Genomic DNA, 17,424 nt, shown 5'->3' with positions numbered 1-17,424 from the left:
AAGAAAGGAAATGCACAGGGAACTTGGCGGCAGGCAATACTGGTCTGCCACCAGGTCCCCTGGGATGCAAGATGGAGAACCCGGGGGGGGGGAGGCAAGGGGGGTAAAGTAGCTTATTTGTTCAACTCTGTGGGCGATAGAGTAGTTTATAAGCTACTGTGTCATTTATGCGCCACCATGCTTTAAAGTGACGTGTAAACTCTACCATAGTTAGCAGCTATGCCTTTTTTCTTTCATAATCTAGAGTAAGTCCTTGATCAGGAAACCAGTGTGTGAGGTAGAGAAGCTTTAACCCTTTCCTCCCTCCCGCAGTCAAGAGCATGGTTGGGACTCATGTGCTTTATCTAGAGTGAAAAAGCAAAGGCTGCTAGCTTTGACCTTAAAGCAATTTGTGCTTTGGCCCTTTAAGTTTGCTTGGCAAGACAGTCGTTACAAGCTAATCGTGATTAAGTGTTTTCACACTGGTGGGTAATACTTTAACAATATTGGGACAAAAATTGCTAGACATTAAGTTTCTAAAGTTCAGAGTGTACTTAAAAGATTAAACTTATTTTATTATTTATAAAATTTATTTACAAAATTTATTTACAAAATATGCTGCTCCATATCTAAAACAGTTTCCAGAGCTGTGAACATAACAACAAAAACCAGTAACAACAACAACAACAACCACCTTACTATGACATCCTGATTCCTCAGCCTGGACACCATTGCATTTCACACATTGTTTTGCATTTGCACTAAATTGCTTCCAGAAGATTCTCTGCTGCACGTTCATAGGTTTTCCTTTAAAGTTCCCAACCCCATTCATCTGGCATTATAAAATGGGCACAGTCGGGGGATGTTTCAGGAGACTTTTCAACCGTTTGGTGTAAGACATTATTTATTGCCATTTACTTTTGGGTTAGAATCATAGAAAAGCAGAGTTGGAAGGGGCCTACAAGGCCATCAATTCCAACCCCCTGCTCAATGCAGATTAAACCCTATATTACTTAGCTCTAGGCTACATATTTATCATAGTAGGAAGAGGTTTTTGTTGAGAAAATAAACTTTTGAAAGAAGAGTTTTTACATGAAATTACCATTACCATGAGTCCCAGTACTGGGAAAAGGTGGGATATAAATAAATATAATAATATAGTAATAATAATTTATAAAAAATTCCTTGTTTTTTCAAAGCTTCTTTGTATATTACCAACAAAAGATTAAAGATATTGGAGTTCAGAAGAAAAAAAAATCATTTAATAAGAATTCTGCAATGGTCCCTGAAAACAAGATGGATTTGTTGTTGTTCTTTATTTCCCTCTGCAGCTACGACATCAGCAATGGAGCCTTGTCATGGAGAGTGTGGTTCCTTCGGACCGAGGCAACTACACCTGTGTTGTACAGAACAAATATGGTGTCATTTGGCATACTTACCAGCTGGACGTTCTTGGTAAGTGTCCTTTCAGCCTGAGTGCATCAGATAGTATTCATAAGCTGGATAGTGGGTGTGAAGTAGTGCTGATTCAGGTTCTTCCCACACTAGGCCTCCATTCTAGAGACAGGAGAAAATACACTCCGTTTTTATTTTAATGCTAACCCTAACCCTAATTTTGCACTTTTAAATCAATACATGAACAAAAACTTCAGTGTTCTCCTCTAACATTCACATTTCTTCAAATTTTGTAGTGGAGCTTTCCAATAAAAAATGCATACAGCAATTGGAATATTAGAGAAAAGTGCACATAAAATATATGTCTGGTGGAAATAACTTTAACAAACCATCTGCAAATATTTGAATCTAACCAGCATATCATAAAAGTCCCTTTTGAAAAACTCACAGCATCTTTACCCAGGGTCTTCAGGTTTATCATGTAAGCATTACATGTGGCAACTGGAATGAATCTTGGCTTTTTAATGGAATAGGATATGTATATAATTAGTGTGTGTGTGTGTGTGTGCGTCTGTGAGCGTCTGTGAGTGAATGAGTGAAAGCTTCGGCATCTAAAGACTCAGAACGCTTTGTCCATATGGCCATAACCTGAAGGATAATTCAGAAACTTTCAACCACTCACACCTTACTTTTTTCTCTTCTCCGCAGTTTCCATCTTCCAGCATTCCAAGCTGCCATTCTTGGTATCCATTTAATGTCACAGCTGCTGATGAGGGCAGAAGCCAAAATGTTTAGCACTAAATATATTTTGTAATCATTCTGTTGTTAATCATGTATTTCTCATATATTTTTACATAAGGCTGACTGCATCCATAGTGGATCCAGAGCCTCCTTGTTGCTTTACTGTTGTGCCACTTTACACCTCTCTTTCTGTGTGTGTGTGCCTGTGTGTGTGTGTATACACACACAAATCTCTAGTGGACTTAACCACATAGGTTGAATACAGCAAAACCTTCAAGCAAACTTACACAGTTGTGAGAGTTGGACACAATGTGCCCACCCTGTCTGAGTGAAGCCATGCCAACTGGCATCCCTAGGCATGGCTTCTGCCATAGTGCAGTCCTTTAGCTCCCTGAGGAGGCCTGCCCACTCCATCTCCCTGAAGAGGGGCTGCCCCACGGTAAGGGAGGGGGACACTAATCTCCCCTGATTTTAAACTGTTGACTGCAAAGCTGTGTGCTGGCTAAGGAGGTGTGTCCCTACTTTTTGAAAGCTTCAACTACATGGAAACATCTTGATTAATGAATGCATTTTTAAAACAAAATAACTCTGATGTGTGCACCCCTGGGGTCCCCTTAGTATAAATGCCAAGCTTCATGTGTCTAGTTTTCATGTGTTGTGGGGCTATGGCACTGACAAATGGATGGACAGGTAGAAACACATTCTCTTTTATGTATGTGTGTATTCTATAAAGAGAGAGAGAGAGAGAGAGAGAATCTCTATTTGTCATGAATATGAAGAGCAGCCTGAAAGAGTATGGGCAATGCCTGGTCAGATTACAAAAACCAATTGGAAGGCTGTGGTTCTTTACCATGTATAGTTAGTTTTTTACCCTTCACCACCGGTGGCGATGTTATGAGCATTGTTCCTATAGCCAGCTATTATTATTCCCAACAATTCTACATTCCCTTGTCAAAAAGTGAAATAAAATATAGCTTCTAGATTTTTCAGTATCTTGAGGCTGGGGGTGTGTGTGGTGGAAAATAGTAAATTAGCCAATACTAACACACTTGCCTTATTTTTTACAATTAATTCAGTATCTAATAGGCAGCCAGTGTAGTTCACACAGTACAGGCTTAAGGCACCCCACTTACCATCTGGGTTGCAGCATTCTGCACCAGCTGCAGCTTCCAAACCAGACACAAAAAACAGCTCCACATAGTAGCCTAATCGAGAGGTTACCAGTGCATGAATCACAGTGGACAAGATATCCCTGCCCATGAAAGGGTGCAATTGGTGTAACAACCAAAGCTGGTAATAGGCACTCCTTGCCTCAGAGCTTACTTGAGCCTCCATGAATAATGATGGATCTAGGAGCACCCCTAAACTGCGTAATTGTTTCTTCAGAGAGAGAGAGTGCAACCATATCCAGGACAGGTAAACTTTCCAAATCCCAGCTTCAAGAACCACTTACCCATAAGGTCCCTGGTTTTTCAGGATTCAGCTTCAATTTATTAGTCCTCATCTAACCCACCAGTGCATCCAGACACTGATTTAGCACATGCATGGTCTCTTCTGACCTATATGCAACAGAGAAATAAAGCTGAGTGTCATCAGAATGCTGTGCCCCAAATCTCCTGATGGCCACTACCACTGGCTTCGTATAGATGCTGAATAACTTTGGGGACAAAATAGTATGCTGTGTCCACAGCATAACTGGTGGCATGTCAACTCAGTCACCCAATACTATACCCTGTACCAGCCCTGCAAATATGAGTGGAACCCCACAGAATGGTGCCTCCCAATGTGCAGAGATCATCCAGGAGGATAAATGATATCAAAAACCATGGAGAGATGGAGTAAGAGCTGTAGGGTCACACTCCCTGTCCCTCTCCTGAAGAAGGCATCCATGAAGGTGACCAAGGCTGTTTCTGTACCAAAACAAGGACTGAATCCAGATGAAATGTGTCAATAAAAGTCTTATAGAAAGAGGTAGTTTGCTGAAAAAAATGCTGCTTCCTAATTAATTACCAGGAAAGCGTAAACCCACCCTTCTCTTCTTTTCTTATAGAAAGATCACCCCATCGTCCTATTCTCCAGGCAGGATTGCCTGCTAACCAGACTGTGGAGGTTGGGAGTGATGTCAAATTCTACTGCAAAGTATACAGTGATGCTCAACCTCACATCCAGTGGCTAAAACATGTGGAGGTCAATGGAAGCAAATATGGACCAGATGGGACTCCCTATGTCACTGTTCTAAAGGTCGGTGGATAGCTACACATCTCCACTAAGTCTGTTACGCTCTATAACTTGACAGTTATGGATATTTATGGAGCCTCTTGATGTGAGCATTATTGACACAAAAGGTGTACTTTAAAACCAGACAATATCTACAATGTTATATAACATTCCACCTGCCTAGTCGGCAGTTACATTTGAGGAGAGTAATTGCTGGGTAATATAATATTGAGTCCTACCTCACCTGTGATGAGCTGGTGTTGCATAGTGGCTAAGAGGCAAAGCTATAAGTCTGGGAAGTCCCCAATTTGAATGTCATCTTTGCCATGAACTTCAGTTGCAATATGTAGGATTATAACACTGACTTAACTTTACAGGGTTGGTGTAAAGGTTCTTGCAGCAGCCCATAGGCAAGTGTCTAGCGGTTGAGGCAGCATCCTCCCAGCACCAGGTGAAGACCACCACTCTCAAAAAGACTGGGAGATGGTGCTCCCCAAAATATGCAGGAGTTGATTTGATTTTTACAAGTAATCATGGCTCTGTCCTACGCAGTTGGGAACCTGCTTTTGTCCAGGTGTAGTAATCAAACCACACTTCTGATATGTTGCTGGGACATCTTAGCAAGTATCGACTTCTTGGAACCTAAATATGACAGTATCTAAATACCTCATGATCTTTATGAAAGCCCAACGCTAGCATCTGGGCAGTGTGAGCCTCGGCTATATGGGAGTGGGCAAATTGGGCCAAGCCCCAGACATGGTCCTCAGTAAATCGCAGGAGGTTGCTGAATCTTCGAGGACATGGACCCTAGAATGATTCGTTTTAATTCTTTTCTGTAGTCTGAGTGATGCAACCAAGCTCCTGACTAAACTGACTGATGCAAACGAGTAAGGAAGGCAACATGAAGTCCAGCCTGCCCCAACCTGGTGCCCACCAGGTATTTTGGACTATAGCTCCCAGGAGTGCTGACAATTGGGCATTTTGTTTGGGGCTTGATGAAAGCTGAAGTGCAAAACGTCTAGATGGGGGCAAGTTGAGGAAGCCTGGTGTAGATGACATTAGAATGAAGGTTAGCCTTCAGAGGCTTCCAGGAAGGCCTGCTTGCCCACCATACGTCCGATCTCCCAAGAAAATGTGAAAGGACATTTCAGTAGCAACACTTGTTGACTAATCAGGTGCAAGTAAGCTCAGAAAAATGCAACAATTTTAAGAGGACTGAGGGTGACCATTTTAAAACACATGAGAACCTTCAAATTAACTAAAGACAGCTTTTCAAACAATCTGCAGCAGAGGCTGCTTTTTAAAAAGGGGGAAGAAAAGGGGCAGGACAATATGCAATTCCCCAACAAAATTGGATTCCTTTTGCTCGTACGGTTACCTTTTTGCTAGATCAGTCTAGAATGAAGTAATCTCTGAATTTTAAAAGATTGGCAAGGTGGAGTAACAGGTAATCTGTGCTGTCTGTCTAACATGTGATGGAGAGACATTGTTTGGTTTACTGAAGTTCAGGTTTCTGTCTATTCTGCAGTCTTGGATCAGTAAAAACGCTGAAGCCGATGCTAACCTAAATCTGTTCAATGTGACAGAACAAGATGAAGGCGAATATCTATGTAGAGCCAACAATTTCGTAGGCAGAGCCGAAAATTCATTTTGGCTCCATATTCACAAATCAAAACCAGGTAAACCCTTGACTCTGTCCCAGAGGCTTAGCAACTGCAAGAATGAGCAGTAACACTTTAAGGTGCTAGATATTAAAACTAATATTCATTTTGTATTCTGTTCTGTTGGCTGATGCTATATGTCCTGACATTACTACTTTTCTTTTACTACTTTTAGAATAATTAAATGCTTTAAAAATCAGTTGCAATGAAAAATCCCCACATTGATGACTGTCAATCAGACTTCGCTCACTTCCCATCTCTTTCCCCATTTGGTTGCATGTTACTGACTTGACTCTTCATAATCGTTTTGCCCCCCATTTTCTCATTTCATTATTCATTGAACTGTGAATGTCTTCGGTAGATGAAGCATCCGGTGTTGGATGCATTCTTCACATCTGGGAAAGAGGAGAAAGCTTTTACTCTGTCACAAAAGCCTCTTGGGCTCCTTTTTTCCCAGTTTTCTTCAGGGATGTTTCAGTAATTGGAAAGTAAATACATTAAAGTGGCATCTGGCTTCAAAGGGGGGGGGGCTTTTGAGAAAATACAGTTTCTGACATATTTCAGATTTTTTAAAAATGAAACTCTCTTTTTTGCTGTGTTTAACTCCTCACTTACCTCAGCTGCACTTTGAGCGTTGCTGCCTGTCTTTGCTGCTCTCTCTCCCCCTCCCCTCCCCAACACCCTCCGTTCCTGGCCATACTAATCAAGAGACAGTCATATTGTGGAGGCAGCTTTTCATTCTGATGCTTTTGCTTGCATGCGTCATTAGTGGGACAGAGTAAGAGCCTGGTGAAGGGAGCTCTGCTTTTTACATGTTGTGGTAGGGAATGAGGATAAACCACTGGCACGTCAAAAATTACAACCTGCTGTGGAAATTTGCCTGAATGTCTGTGTTGCCTTCTCTGGGAATTTGGCTTATCCTGTGTGTTTCCCCCCTTCCTACTCTATCTTTCTGTGTTTTTCCCCCTCTTTAGACAGCAGGTGTTAACAAAACGGATAAGGAGCTAGAAATTCTGTACTTGCACAATGTTACTTTTGAGGACGCTGGGGAATATACTTGTCTTGCTGGGAACTCTATTGGGTTTACACATCATACTGCTTGGCTGACAGTATTACCAGGTACTTCTGCTCTGTCACTTTTTCCTTTCCCTCTCAAAGGGGCCTTAGCACCCATTTCCGAAATGCCAAGTTCTTGAGCAGTAGATGAGTGTTAATTTTCAGCCAGTTTGTGTTCAGGCAAGGGTGATTGTCTTCATGCACCAAAAGCATATTTCATGGTTTCTGTGATACGCAAACATAATATCCAAGGGTTCAATCCAACTGTGCCCCATAAACCACTGTATGCGCAACATAACTAGTGCTTGCCAGGGCAATGGCTAAAAGTGGCAATTCACTGCCAAAATTTGGCAGCAAATTGCCGCTTTTAGCCATTGCCCAGACAAGCAGATTTTGGCAGTGCTGTTGCCACTTTCCCCCATTGTTTTACAAAGCGCTAGTTATGTTGCGCAAGCATTGCTACATCATTACCGTTAGTGCTGGGGCACAATTAGATGCTAGTCCAAGTGGCACTAAATAATTTATTTCTCAATCCAGAGCAGAGTCCACATTCACGTGGATGGGTGTAATGCCAAAGCAATTTCAAAATGGTGTTTAACTATTTAGATATAATAGAAATTTTTACTTGGTTGGAAGTGTGCCAGAGCTTGCATGTTCTGAGGTGTTGGTTTCAAACCATGTCCTGCTTGAACATTTGGCGTTTCTAAACCTTGACTGTATGAATAGGGTGGCTTTTTATATCATTGAATTCAGTTAAAAGTGCTACTTTGGCTGGATCGTGCTCATACTCCATTTTGGAAAACACAAAGGCCTTGGTTCTGAAGCCATAGAATGGCTCTCAGCTCCCCACTAGACTGTGGGTCTGAGCAAAATACTTCTTCCAGACCCCACACAGCCCCAGGTGCTCTACTATCCCTGGGTTGGATGTGAATGTTAATACTCTATGCAAAATGGATGCCACCATTATGGCAGCCACTGGGAATATGTGCTCTGTGAATTCATTCTCTGTTAAATAATAGCCTTATCTGTGTTACCTCCCTAGAATCTCTTGGGGGTACCATTTCATGCCAGCAGCAATAAATGTTTATTCAAGCAGGGATGTAGTGCATGAGGCAGTTCAATTTCAAAAATCCAATTTTGCATTTCAGTATTTTTCTTTTAATTAATACCTATGTTTCAATTGGCATCACCATAAATATTAACTGAATCAAAATACACTTCTTAACCTGCATTTTATTTCAATAGTTAGTAGTTCATTAATGCACATGATAGAGAGTGACTATTAAATTCCTAGAATAATTATTATTATTATTATTATTATTATTATTATTATTATTATTATTTATATAGCACCATCAGTGTACATGGTGCTGTACAGAGTAAAACAATAAAATAGAAAATTTAATATCAATAAATAATATTTGATATCTCTTAAGTTGAAAACATTCCCTACAAAGGTCTATCAGCAGCAACTTTTTCTAGAAAACTTTATTAGGTTTTATAAGCAGTGGTGATGGTGACCTCAGAGAATCAGGCTCATTATAGGGTTTAGTTATTACTGGGTAATGGAACATCTTCTATATAGTAACTTGAACTCAGTCCCACATTGAAAAACAACTCACTGCTCTTCCCAGTGTCCCAGGGACACAATCCTGCATTTCCTTTTATGCAGACTTGAATATTCCTATATTACTAGAGCGTTTGAGAGTTTTAAGTGCGTCGGTAATGGAGTGTGTGTTTTATATACACTCCGTATATAACAGGCCCAGCCACAGTAGTCCATGTGCTTGTAACTTCCCAATTAGACTACTGCAATGCACTCTGCATGGGGCTGCTTTTGAAGACAACCTGGAAGTTGCAGCTAGTGCAAAATGCAGCAGTTAGACTGCTCCTCACCAGAGCATCCTATAAGGACCATATAACACTGGTCTTAAAAGAACTGCATTGGCTGCCTGTATGCTTCCAGTCAGAATTCAAGGTGTTGGCAATGACATTTAAAGCCCTAAATGGTTTGGGAGCTTGGTACTTGAGGGAGCGCCTCTCCCTATATTTGCCTGCCTGAGATTTGAGCTCTGTTGGAGGAGCCCTCCTCTGCGTCCCACCAGTACGAGACACACATTGTGGCGGGACATGGGACAGGGCTTTCTCTGTTGTGGCTCCCCAGTTGTGGAACACCCTTCTCCTGGAAGCCTGACTGGCGCCAACACTGGCTTCATTCTGGTGCCAAGTTAAAACATGGCTCTTTATCAAAGCCTTTGAGGGCTAAATTCTCCATGGTTAAACATAGTTTTAATTGTTTTTATTGCTTTTAAAAAATTCTACTGATGTTAATTTGTTAACGATTTAGTACTTTTTTAGTTGTGTATATTATTTATGTTTATATTGTTCTGATTTGTGAACCGCCCAGAGAGCTTCGGCTGTTTGGTGGTACAGAAATGCAATAAATAAATAAATATCTGTATGCCACCCTGAGATCCCAGTGATATAGGGCGGGATACAAATGTTTCAATCAATCAATAAATAATAGGCAGAGTACAAAAATCTGGTGTTCTGTAGAAAACGTAGGAATTCTGATCCTTGGCAATTGGAGTTCGGCAAAGTACCAAACGAAGGCCGAACGAACATTGCATTACACAATCAGCCCCAGCATTGCACATAAGTCCTAGCACAGGAATCAGCAACGTTTACTACCAATAATACAATAAAAATGAAAGAAACTTTCTATTATGTGTGATTACATATTCCCTGTCATTTTTATTATAAATGAAATAACTCAGATGTAATTATAACTGAACCAAATACTTATGCAAGATTTACAGTGTCTTTATAATCCACAATATAGTCAGGTTTCTTCAGATTTACAAACTGGCTAATGTTTACATGAATTCCGTATTGCAACATGACAAGCCTGAATGGCACTTAGGCTGACAAAGACCATTTTTTAACACAAAAACACCTTTGACTTTGTCGTTTAGGCCCTTTCTACACCGCTGTTTTTCCCCAGGGTCGTCCCTGTGCATCCAAATGACACACAGGGGATCCTGGGGATGATCCAGGAGAAACCCTGGGAAAATGGAAACAAGAGTTTTCCCATGCAGGAGATGTGTGGGTGCCTGCCCATGCTTTGTCCCACCTCCTTACGAGTAAACGCAAGGAGGTGGGAAACGGGCGCGGGGTGCAGAGTCGGGGAGTTTTGTTTTTGTTTTTTTAACTTACATTTTTGTTGGAGCACAATTGCGATCATCTCCCCCTTTTAAAAAAATAAAAAATACCGGGCGCAACATCCCTTCTTCCTCCCGGGATGTCGCGCACGCACATGGATCCAGGGGGAGGATCTTGCAGGATCCTCCCCCGCCCTCCCGGAAGGCCCTGTCATGTAGAAAGGGCTTTAGTCTTGCAGTGTCATTTCACAAACACTTGCCAGTTCCAATGGATTAACCTGCAGCAATTGATCAAAATGAGATATAACCTGTGCCACACATTGCCACCTCTGTACCAGGTACTCTGTGCAATGCCTATACAATGTATGGAGAACAGATATTTTGTACTTTGCCAAGTGTTTTGGGTTGTGATCTAGATTTCTTAGCTATTCTCTGAACTGAAACGTATATGATGCTACTGTCACCCAACCCAGCTCCTAATCTATGTCTCTCACTCCTCAGCAGAAAAGCGAGTTGCCGTGGAGGACTCCAGCTCTCTTTACACGGGCATCCTCAGCTTTGGGACTGGCTTTGTTCTTTTCATATTATTGGCAGTGGTGGTGGTGATTTATAGAATTAAAAGACCACCCGAAAAACCTATGAATGCCACCACTGTTCAGAAAGTCTCCAAGTTCCCACTCAAGAGACAGGTAACAGAAAGTAGATACAAGATTACTATCGCCCCCTTTTATCCCTACCTTCCTTTTGTTGTCTTCTAGGTCAGAAACTTGTCCCGATTATTTATGCCTATAGAAGCTGTAAGCAAGATATTTGGACACCATTTCCAGAAGATGGATTTATCTTGTTTAGTCTTTGCTTTTCTGAAAATAAATATAAACAAATAGCGTGAAGTGTGATCTTAAAATCTTCTGGTGGATTAAAATGTTATAGTTTATACAGTGCCTTGAATAAGTATTCACACATATCCCTTGACTTGTCCATATTTTGTTGTATTAAAACCTGGAATTAAAACAGAGTTAATATTTACCATTTGATTTACCCAACATACTTAACACTTTGAAGGTGCAAAATATTTTATTGTGGCACAAAAAATAATTAAACAAAAACAAACTGACACTTGTTTGTTGCATAAGTATTCAAACACACGCACACCGAGTCAATACTTGATAGACGCACTCTTGGCAGCAAGCACCGCTGTGAGTATTTTGGGGTATGTCTCTACCAGCTTTGAGCATCTGGGTACTGCAATATTTGCCCATTCTTCTTGGCAAAATTGCTAAAGCTCTGTCAAGCTGGATGGGGACTGTTGGCGATCAGCAATATTCAAGACTTGCCACAGACACTCAATCGGATTGAGGTCTGTGCTTTGACTTGGCCATTCTAAAACATTCAGATTCTTGTTTTTAAACCACTCCAGTGTAAATCTGGCTGTGTGTTGAGGATTATTGTCCTGCTGAAAGGTGAACCTCTGCCCAGTCCCAGGTCCATTGCAGAATCAAACAGGTTTTCCTCTAGAGATTGCTCTGCATTTGGCTCCATCATCTGGGGAGTTTTCCGGCTGATAGGGCTGGCTCTCCTGTCGAAACCCTGGTTGATCTGTGGAATGCAGAAATGACCCGGGCAGTTGACAGGATTGCTCCCGAGCGCCCTCTCCTGAGTAGAGCTCGTACGGCTCCGTGGTATACCCCAGAGCTGAGAGCGATGAAACAAAATAGGAGAAGGCTTGAGGGCAGGTGGAGACGAACTCCTAGTGGATGCAATCAAATATTGGTAAGTGCCTATAGTAAGGCATATTCAGGGGCACTGAGGGCAGCAAAAAAACAATACTTTGCTGCCACTATTAAATCTTCAATTTGCCGCCCAGCGGAGCTTTTTAGAGTTGTCCGGGGGCTATTACATGCTGGTCCCAAGGACACGGTAGAATCATCTGAGGCCCGCTGTAATGAATTTGCTAGGCACTTCCAGAATAAAATCTTTTGCATCCGCCAGGACTTAGACTCCAGTGTTATAGCAGGTGAATCTAGTGAGGTGTCCAGAGTACAGTCTTGTCCTGTAATCTTGGATGAGTTTCAGTTGGTACAGCTCGAGGATGTGGACAAGGTGCTTGGACAGGTCCGCGCAACCACCTCTGTACTGGATCCTTGCCCCTCTTGGCTAATAAAAGCTAGTAGGGATGGAACAGCCGGCTGGGCCAAGGAGGTGATTAATGCCTCTCTACGAGAGGGAGTGGTCCCAGACCGTCTGAAAGAGGCGGTAGTGAGACCACTCCTGAAGAAAACTTCCTTGGACCCGGAAAATCTTAGTAACTACAGGCCGGTAGCAAATGTTCCATTCCTGGGCAAGGTCCTTGAGCGGGTGGTGGCGGGCCAGCTCCAGACACTCTTGGATGAGACTGATTATCTGGATCCATTTCAGTCGGGTTTCAGGCCCGGCTTTGGCACGGAAACAGCCTTGGTCGCCCTGTATGATGACCTATGTCGGGAGAAGGACAGGGGGAGTGTGACTTTGTTGATTCTCCTTGATCTCTCAGCGGCTTTCGATACCATCGACCATGGTATCCTTCTGGAACGTCTGGCTGAGTTGGGAGTGGGGGGCACTGCATTGCAGTGGTTCCGCTCCTACTTAGGAGGACGGCTCCAGAAGGTGGTGCTTGGGGGACATTGCTCGGCCCCGTGGACTCTTCAGTATGGAGTTCCGCAGGGATCGGTCTTGTCCCCCATGCTGTTTAACATGTACATGAAACCGTTGGGTGCGGTCATCCGGAGTTTTGGAGTGCGCTGTCATCAGTACGCTGACGACACGCAGCTCTACTGCTCCTTTTCATCCTCATCAGGTGTGGCTGTGGATGTGCTGAACCGGTGCTTGGCCGCGACAATGGACTGGATGAGGGCTAATAAACTGAAGCTCAATCCAGACAAGACTGAGATGCTGCTGGTGGGTGGTTCCTCTGATCGGATGGGGGGTGTTCAACCGGTTCTGGATGGGGTTGCACTCCCCCAGAAGGAGCAGGTTCGTAGCTTGGGGGTTCTCCTAGAACCATCTTTGTCACTTGAGGCTCAGGTGGCCTCGGTGGCACGGAGTGCTTTCTACCAACTTCGGTTGGTGGCCCAGCTACGCCCCTATCTGGACAGGGATAACCTAGCTTCAGTTGTCCATACTCTGGTAACTTCCAAATTAGATTACTGCAATGCCCTCTACATGGGGCTGCCTTTGAAGACGGTCCGGAAGCTGCAGCTTGTGCAAAATGCGGCGGCCAGATTGATAGCTGGAACAGGGAGGTTTGAGCATGTAACACCGATTCTGGCCCGCTTGCATTGGCTGCCTATATGCTTCCGAGCCCAATTCAAGGTGCTGGTCTTAACCTATAAAGCCCTACATGGCTTGGGACCACAATACCTGATGGAACGCCTCTCCCGACATGAACCTACCCGTACACTGCGCTCAACATCTAAGGTCCTCCTCCGAGTGCCTACTCCAAGGGAAGCTCGGAGGATGGCAACAAGGGAGAGGGCCTTTTCAGTGGTGGCCCCCCGACTGTGGAATGATCTCCCCGATGAGGCTCGCCTGGCGCCAACATTGTTATCTTTTCGGCGCCAGGTCAAGACTTTTCTCTTCTCCCAGGCATTTTTAACAGCATTTTAACAGCATTTTAACAGCATTTAACAACGTTAAGTTTGTTTTTAATGGACCCCACAATTGTTGTTTTTAAATGGATACTGTTGTTTTTATACTGTTTTTATGTGTGTGTGTGTGTGTTTTTAAATTGTATACTTTTAATGTTTACTATTTTAAAATGTTGTAAACCGCCCAGAGAGCTTCGGCTGTGGGGCAGTATATAAATGTAATTAAATAAATAAATAAATCTTGCCCTCAGTCCTAACCAGCTTCCCAGTCGCTACCAATGAAGAGCATCCCCACCACATGATGCTGCCACCACCATGCTTCATCGTGCGGAAGGTGTGGTCATTGCAATAGTTTAGCCCAATGTGGTGACCTCTTTAACAGTGAAGTGAGTCTTAGGAAAGCTGAGCTGTGGGGCCGCCCTGTGCAATGTAGATATTTGCTAAGGTGCAGGGGGAGGCAGGACTGACCCTGATGGGAAGTCGTGGAAACTCCCCCGTCAGAGATAAACACTTGAGGAGCAGGCCTAGGTTCTGGTGGGCTCTGAGCAATGCTAGTGGATACGCTGTTTGGGGTTCAGAACCTTCAGTGAGTTGAGATGGATGACTTTATTTATTTATTTATTTATTACATTTCTATACCGCCCAATAACATGTTAAAGGTAAATTTCATTTTTTATCTTCTCAGCTGGTTAAAGACTACCTCTGACATTGAGAGCTGTGCTGACCTAGAAACTTTCATCTTAAGACAAAAAGAATTATGTATCTAGTTTCTACAATGCTGCTTACTAAATGAAATAAAGATTAGTTCCAAATCTTCACCTCATGCTCTTTAGCCAATTCCTTGCTGTGACTTTGTGTACTTGTTAGAGAGGCTGTTGGCAATAACACCACATTTGCTCTATTCAAGCAGGTGTCTTTGGAATCCAACTCTTCCATGAATTCCAATACGCCACTGGTCAGAATCACTCGCCTTTCATCCAGTGACGGACCAATGCTAGCAAATGTCTCAGAGCTTGAGCTGCCTGCAGATCCCAAGTGGGAATTGGCAAGATCTCGGTGAGTGAAATACGCTGCAGCTGTAGTTTTGAGCTGTTTTGCTTGTTAGTTTTTCATGTGCTCATGTCTTTGTTTGTGTCTGTCATTTCAGCCTGACTCTAGGAAAACCATTAGGTGAAGGCTGTTTTGGTCAAGTAGTGATGGCAGAAGCAATGGGGATTGATAAAGAAAAACCAAGCAAGCCTATCACAGTAGCTGTCAAGATGCTGAAAGGTACTGAGAAGATGGAATGGTAGGAGATGGGACCCCGTATGCCTTGGTGCTCTGTAGTTGTTATTTTCACTCTTGCACTGATTCCCTCTGCATTGGCTTCTCCTGGGTTTCCTCTCCCTGGCCTGCCTCCTGCTGTGCTATCTCTCCAGTTTTCTGTGCCTTGTTTAGCTTGTCCATCCCTTTGCTAAGTTATCTCAGCTCTTTATATTCTTAGGCCAGGTCACTGGGCTAGTCACTTTATTTCATTCTTGACATTTCTCCAGTTTGACCTCTCAAATGCTCTTCACATTATGTATTTAATTTTTAGTTACTGAATAGAAAGAGAGGAGACAATAAAGGGTGGGTGGGGTGAAATTGAACTACAATTTCAAATAGGTTGCTTGCAAATGCCACTCCATGAGTGATAATAGAAGGTGCCCCCTGCCCCCCCATCCTTGAAGCAGAAGGTACCATTTATAGGGGTGCTTCCTACTGTAAGGGTTTTGAGTCCTTGTAATTGTTTAAGCCCAACAATAGCTCTAGCGGCTTTGATAATTTTGCTTCTCCGTGTGAATTGCTCTTCTCCCCCTTCCCTGTGGCTAGAACAGTGATCAGTGCTCTTATTTAGAATGCCAATCACTTCCAGACTGTGAGACAGGAAGCATCCTTTGCAACACCAACTTGGAATTCCTGGCTTGGATAGGAGACAGATCATGGGGAGGGGACAAAATAGCAAGCAAACCATATTGAATACTCTATAAGTATGTGCTCCACAGTGTGAGCAGTCCGGTTACTGGAAGGCTGTATACGGTATTGAACAAATTCCATGTATGGCACTCGATAAAAAGGGTTTCCCCACCACCACCACTGATTGCTGCTTTTCCCCTTCTTTTCTGTATATTCTATAGATGATGCCACAGACAAAGATCTTGCTGATTTAGTGTCAGAAATGGAAATGATGAAAATGATTGGGAAGCACAAAAATATCATTAATCTCTTGGGCGCCTGCACACAAGAAGGTATGTTCCCAGACCATGTGCTTGTGGAAGTTCATGAAGTCGGTCACATACATATATGGATGTACGGAATTTGTAAAAATTGTTCTGCCTGCATTTCATGGATTGCCAGGTGCCTTTCATTCCATCATCTGCTCATTGACGGAATTGGATTTTGTTCCAGTTTCCCAAATTTGCAGAGACTTTTAATTTTACTTATTTTTCTACAGCTAAATTTGCATAAAATTCTGGGAAGTAAAAGAAAAAAAGTGGGGGGGGGAGGTTCAGAAGTCTGCAGAATCCGTGCAACTCGGGAAAAGCCGGTCCACTGTGGAATCTGCAGAGCGGATTCGTAGAAATCTGAACTCCTATGATTCAATTGCAGATTTCTTTGACATCCCTTCCTGCAAACCCCAGCCTGGCCTATTTTCTGCATTTACAATTGGCATGCAAACGTTGCATGTCCTTGCTCATTCTATGGAAGGCCTAGATGAACTATTTGAGCTGTGCAGGCAAAACTAGGGGCAGCTTTGTGCACAGGGGGTGTCCTTTTGTAGCCCTTCCAGACTTGCCTGCATGTGAAGGAGAGTTAATGTGCTGATCAGGGGTGAGGATACAAAATGGAGTGAACTTCCATGTGGTTGTAATGTATAAGGCAGCCTATGAGGGTGGAGTTATTAGGCTATTTAAAACCTTGAGCAGAAAAGGCTTTGAGAAACAATGTGCTTCCTTCCTTACGGAACATGCTGAGTGAGGCCCAAGGGAAATGCTTCAAAAATAGTAGAACCATTTCAGGAGGATCAAAACATATTTTTTTTCTAGTTTGTACCTTATTGTCAACTGTATTCTCCCAGCACTCAAAGACCAAGGCCGTTTCTACACCTGACTTTTTTCCCTGGGATCGTCCCGGGGTCACCTTTGTGCATCCAAATAACACATAGGAACGATCCTGGGATAATTATTTCCTGGGATAATCCTTAAGTATAGAAAGGGCCCAAGTTGATATTACTGAATAAATGTGATTCTTCTCTTCTTCCCTGATTGCCAAGCATTTATGTGACGGTCTTGAAGTTGTTAATCTTGCTATAGGATGCCCCTGTTTTAAGAGGCCACCATGCAGAGTCTGTGTGTAACAAGGAAACAATCCCCTCTTTCTATCAGACGGGCTGTTCTTCCTATAGAGATAAGCAAAGTGACTTGCTCCATTGCCAAGAGATTGAACTTCCTAGTTCTTTTTAGACCAAGGTGGGGAACCTTTTTCCTATGAAGGGCTGTTGACCTATGGGAAAAGTCAATCAGCCAGGTCTGATGGAGGGCAGAGTTTTCATGATTGCATCACTTGCTCTGT

The 17,424-nt window shown here is 42.9% G+C and overlaps 1 protein-coding gene across 3 annotated transcripts in view; it reads left to right on the top strand.

Annotated features, from left to right (window-relative positions):
- FGFR3 (fibroblast growth factor receptor 3) overlaps positions 1–17,424 on the top strand; it is a 73,953-nt gene that overhangs the window by 45,061 nt on the left and 11,468 nt on the right. The window contains exons 6-12 of one of the 3 annotated variants that reach the window (XM_063125916.1): positions 1,311–1,434; positions 4,166–4,356; positions 6,968–7,112; positions 10,712–10,899; positions 14,744–14,889; positions 14,981–15,102; positions 15,990–16,100. In XM_063125916.1, the coding sequence (XP_062981986.1) occupies positions 1,311–1,434; positions 4,166–4,356; positions 6,968–7,112; positions 10,712–10,899; positions 14,744–14,889; positions 14,981–15,102; positions 15,990–16,100 (1,027 nt within the window). Of the gene's footprint in view, positions 1–1,310; positions 1,435–4,165; positions 4,357–5,860; positions 6,012–6,967; positions 7,113–10,711; positions 10,900–14,740; positions 14,890–14,980; positions 15,103–15,989; positions 16,101–17,424 lie in introns of all 3 variants that reach the window. The other 2 variants (XM_063125915.1, XM_063125917.1) reach the window with 2 other exon arrangements.

Source organism: Elgaria multicarinata, chromosome 5, assembly GCF_023053635.1.
Source record: "Elgaria multicarinata webbii isolate HBS135686 ecotype San Diego chromosome 5, rElgMul1.1.pri, whole genome shotgun sequence".
NCBI classification, from domain to species: Eukaryota; Metazoa; Chordata; class Lepidosauria; order Squamata; family Anguidae; genus Elgaria; species Elgaria multicarinata.
This window is presented reverse-complemented; position numbering and strand designations above follow the sequence as displayed.